At 35.8% G+C, this 4,101-nt stretch overlaps 2 protein-coding genes across 2 annotated transcripts; one reads left to right on the top strand and one right to left on the bottom strand.

Annotated features, from left to right (window-relative positions):
• The first annotated feature begins 287 nt into the window (after positions 1-287).
• LOC108379987 (uncharacterized protein K12H4.2-like) lies at positions 288-1,419 on the top strand. The gene is made up of 4 exons (XM_017636358.1): positions 288-537; positions 595-757; positions 811-1,071; positions 1,138-1,419. Exons 1-4 carry the CDS (start codon positions 373-375, stop codon positions 1,311-1,313), a joined length of 765 nt encoding a protein of 254 aa, XP_017491847.1. The 5' UTR covers positions 288-372; the 3' UTR covers positions 1,314-1,419.
• Positions 1,390-3,507, bottom strand: LOC108379986 (rhythmically expressed gene 2 protein-like). Its single transcript, XM_017636357.1, has 4 exons — positions 3,360-3,507; positions 2,233-2,716; positions 2,073-2,155; positions 1,390-1,994 (listed from the first exon to the last, which is right to left on the bottom strand). Exons 2-4 carry the CDS (start codon positions 2,391-2,393, stop codon positions 1,405-1,407), a joined length of 834 nt encoding a protein of 277 aa, XP_017491846.1. The 5' UTR covers positions 2,394-2,716; positions 3,360-3,507; the 3' UTR covers positions 1,390-1,404.
• Positions 3,508-4,101: the final 594 nt, after the last annotated feature.

The raw sequence follows: 4,101 nt of genomic DNA, 5'->3' as shown, positions 1-4,101 counted from the left end.
TTGGACTCCATTTTCGCGCCCGAAAAGCAACAGCGCCATCTGCTAGTAAAGTTTCGGACAGGCTGCCTGAAATGACAACTTATCGAATGAAGTTTTTGTTTTTATTTTTAGTCGCGGCATACATAAATATTAAAATGTTTAGTTTTTGAAGTATACAAAATATATTCAAAATTTTAACAATTAATGTCGATGATAAATTCCAAATGCTTGATTTAGGAAACGTCTTCTCGTTCCTGTACCTTTCTTTTCGATATCACTTTCCAACAGATGTCGCCACGTATATAACATCAGATGTTCGCGCCAACAGCTGTTTTGTAAACAAGGAAAAAAATTCAAGGAATTCGTTATAAAAATCATAGAAAACCGTAAATTATGTTAAATTCTAAGATATTTCGCCTCATTAGTGCTAATAGAATCAACATTCCATTGCTGCGTGTATTCCATCATGAATTTTCACAAACGGATCCACAAAAAGATGAAATCAGCAATACGGATACAAAATCCCAGCCCTTAACAGAAGCGGCCACTGCATCGAAGGTGAGACATTTCCCGGTAGCTCATTTAAAATTAGCAATTAATTAATTAAACTTTTAGGTTCACAATACAATATCAGGAACAATAAGAAACAAATATCAAATATTTCACGACGAAGATGCCACCGAGATATTTGATGTCGAAGAGGAGCGCCAACGTTACGAGGCCGAAGAAGAGCCAAAGCAGACGATGAAAGACGAGTTCTTGGGCCTAAACTTGAATCGTAATGTAATGTTTATGTACTATATTCCAATATTTTCCATCAGTTATTTCTAGATGGCGAGCATGGTGTATTTGATGTAGAGGATCTTGTAGACGTATTACGCAAAGAGAGCGCCGAAGATATTTTTGTATGCTCTGTACCCAAAGATCTGAATTATGTCGATTATATGGTGGTTTGTAGTGGACGAAGCTACAGACATATGCTGGCGATTGCGGAATTTGTGAGGCGCATGTATAAAGTTAAGCGCACGAAGGGTGAGGTGCCGCCAAAGATTGAAGGCGAGAAGAGTCGTCAATGGATGGCATTGGATTTAGGTAGACATAAATTAAAACAATAATGTAGAAATTCGAATCAATTAGACAAATTCATTTTTTTTTAAGGTAACATAGCCTTACATGTATTCTCACCAGAAGCGCGAGAACAATACGATTTAGAGTCACTATGGGCTATTGGAATCGAATATGATAAGGAAAGTAACAAACCACAAGACCCGCTTGTGGAACTATTTGAAAAAAATTCAATACAACTAGGAGACATGCAACCACACAAACATTGAGATGCCGTCCACACAGATGAGTTCGTTTAATTTTATTTTTATTGTCTATGTAGCAGTAATAGTAGTAGTAATTAGCTAAAATTAAAATGTTTCACCACTTTATTGAATTATTTGAAAACTTTTTATGAAAATCATATAAACTGGGGAAAACGAAATGCTCCTCAACTTGATCGCCATATTTTCCGATTAGTAAGCTAGCATTCTTCTCATGTATCAGTGCGGAATTCCAGCCAACATTTTTCGCTGCTAAGTAATCTGTAGTGGGTCCATCACCGATATGTAAGCATTCTTCAGGTTTTAAATCTTTCAACCCAGACAGGCGCATAGCAAAATGAAATATTTCTGGGTTTGGTTTCTCAACGTTACTATCATAAGAATTGATTGCAAAGTCAAAATAATGTTGAATTTTGAGATTACGCAATAAAATGTCCAAGCGCGGATCAAAATTTGCAATGACCCCAAGAGAAATTGGCGATTTATTATTGCTCTGATTATTTCCAACTTCATTATCGCTTTGGTTGGTGGGTGCGAGTTGTTGTTGCAGGCGCAAATAGTTGAGTAAGTCGATGCTGCCGTTGCAATTTTGCCAACAAAGACTAGTCTTATAAAGCTCCAGCAGATGATTGGCTAAATTGCCTAATTTCTCCTCGGGGATCAAGGAACCGCTGTCAGCAAAAGTGGCTGTAAAAGTATAAAAATTATGAGTCCATTGGGTATAAGGATGAAATGCAAGTATTTTGGTTATTCGTACCAACTTACCACCAATAAGTTGATGCCACCACTGCTGCCAGCCAATACTTGAATTTCGTCCAAAGTTTGGATATTTTCTATTCATGAGATACCTACACATAAATTGAAAAAAAAAAAATAAATCTATAAGAATCAACCCAGTTTTTGTTTTTCCAACGAACGCACTTACCAATTTGTCTTAAAATTTCTTGCAAGTTCATCATTGTCACAAAGTACACCGAAGAGTGCACCAATTTCTCCATATTGCTTGCCAGGACTTGTACGAAACTGGAGTAATGTATTGGTGACATCAAAGGTGATTAAACGCAAACGACCCAAAGCACTTGTCATCGTGGATGAATGCTCTGTTTATGTTGGCGATTTTGAAATTATTGCTTACTTTTTTTTTATGCTATGTATTGGAATCACGTACGCCAGCAAATCTTGTCTTTACATTTATGCACATATATACTGTGCTTGTATGGTAACTTGCTACTCTTTGTCGATGCTAATTAACCAAGGCTCTCCATACAACTGTTTTTGCGATTGATGTTTATTGACTTTGTAGCAAGTGAAATCTTTGTTTTTATGAATTTGGATGTCTTATCAATGAAAACAAATGAGAACTTGCCCTGCTGACGCTTTGTCGGGGATAATCTGTTATCTGTTGGTCTCTGTATATGCACACATGTGAATGGTTTTAGTAAATTAAAAGTATTTTCGTTCAATTTATGAAACACATTTTTGGAAGTAAGAGATAGTAGCTGCGTAATGATTGTTGTGCATGCACTTTTTATTGCCAAATTGACCTTTGAACTTTTTACGATTAAGCGCTGAAAAATGTATATCGGCATACACAAAACAATACATACATCCACATATATATGTATGCATATGTTTGTATGTATGTACGTTTGAATAGCTTATATATTCTTATCTACCATAATATTACAAGGTATCGTCCACTTCACATTTTACTACAAAACACTCATTATTTATTTATTTATTATTTTTTGTTATTGAAATTTTGCTACAATAGTACACTCCAACTTCTTTACGCTTGTGGTATAAAAATATTTATGTGCAAGCATCTGTACGTATGTATTACTTTATGTCAAAATTCGCGATTATCCAATTTGTTTATTGAATATTTATTGCATTTCTTCTTTGGCTTGCAATTATGTATGTATTTCTTCATTCACTTGCGGTTTAGTAGTTAGGAACGTGCGAATGTGTTAACTACATACATATGTATAAGCACAAGCAAATAAGTAAAAGAAAATGCTACTCCGGTAAATTTCAGCAGATACCACTCACAATGCCATTTTGATATGCTTCGGGTTGCATATCAATTTGTCTGCCTGAATTGTTGTTGTTTGTTTTCTTTTATTGCGAGTGCCACACTATTTGGGGGAGTAACTATGCCTCCCTCTCTGCCCACTGAAGCGCATTAACTACAACAATGGGCATACACCACAGGCGTTTCTTGCAAAACCACTTTGCTTTGCGCGGCACTGGAAGAGCACCGCGAGGTTGCATTGTTATTATTGGCTCTCCGCCTAATGATGTTTTCGTTTTACAATGCTTTTGCTGCTTGCAATTTTTTGTGTGGCTACTTTTATATTTCCTTACATTCTCTCTTAGTTTAAATTTCATACCGGCAAAGAGTTTTCTTTGTTTGGTTCAAATACATGTAAATACTATATATGTATGTCGGCATGTACACTTTGGTAAGCAGCCTAAACGTATGCTACATTTTTATTCGACAATACTTTTAACATATTGGGGGAAAAAGCATCAGCTTATGGCTTTTGGTATGCACGCTACACTTGATGTATGATTTTGTAATAAATTTGCAAGGTTTCGAGTGATTTGAAGAAATCTCACTACTCCTAAAATTCTAATCCTATTTTCCTGACCTCGTTTATTTCTGATTCGATTACACTTACCAAGTGGATGATATTTACTTTAATAGAAGGAGTACGAAAAATGAACTGTCTTTTCATCCGACAGAAACCAGGAGAGGACGTCGAGCTATGTGAACACAGCAAACATTTTG

The sequence above is a fragment of the Rhagoletis zephyria genome, unplaced genomic scaffold, assembly GCF_001687245.7.
Source record: "Rhagoletis zephyria isolate East Lansing unplaced genomic scaffold, Rhagoletis_zephyria_1.1 Rzeph_scaffold_17914, whole genome shotgun sequence".
NCBI lineage: Eukaryota > Metazoa > Arthropoda > Insecta > Diptera > Tephritidae > Rhagoletis > Rhagoletis zephyria.
Note: the sequence above shows the minus strand (reverse complement) of the source record. Positions and strands in the feature narration are given on the sequence as shown.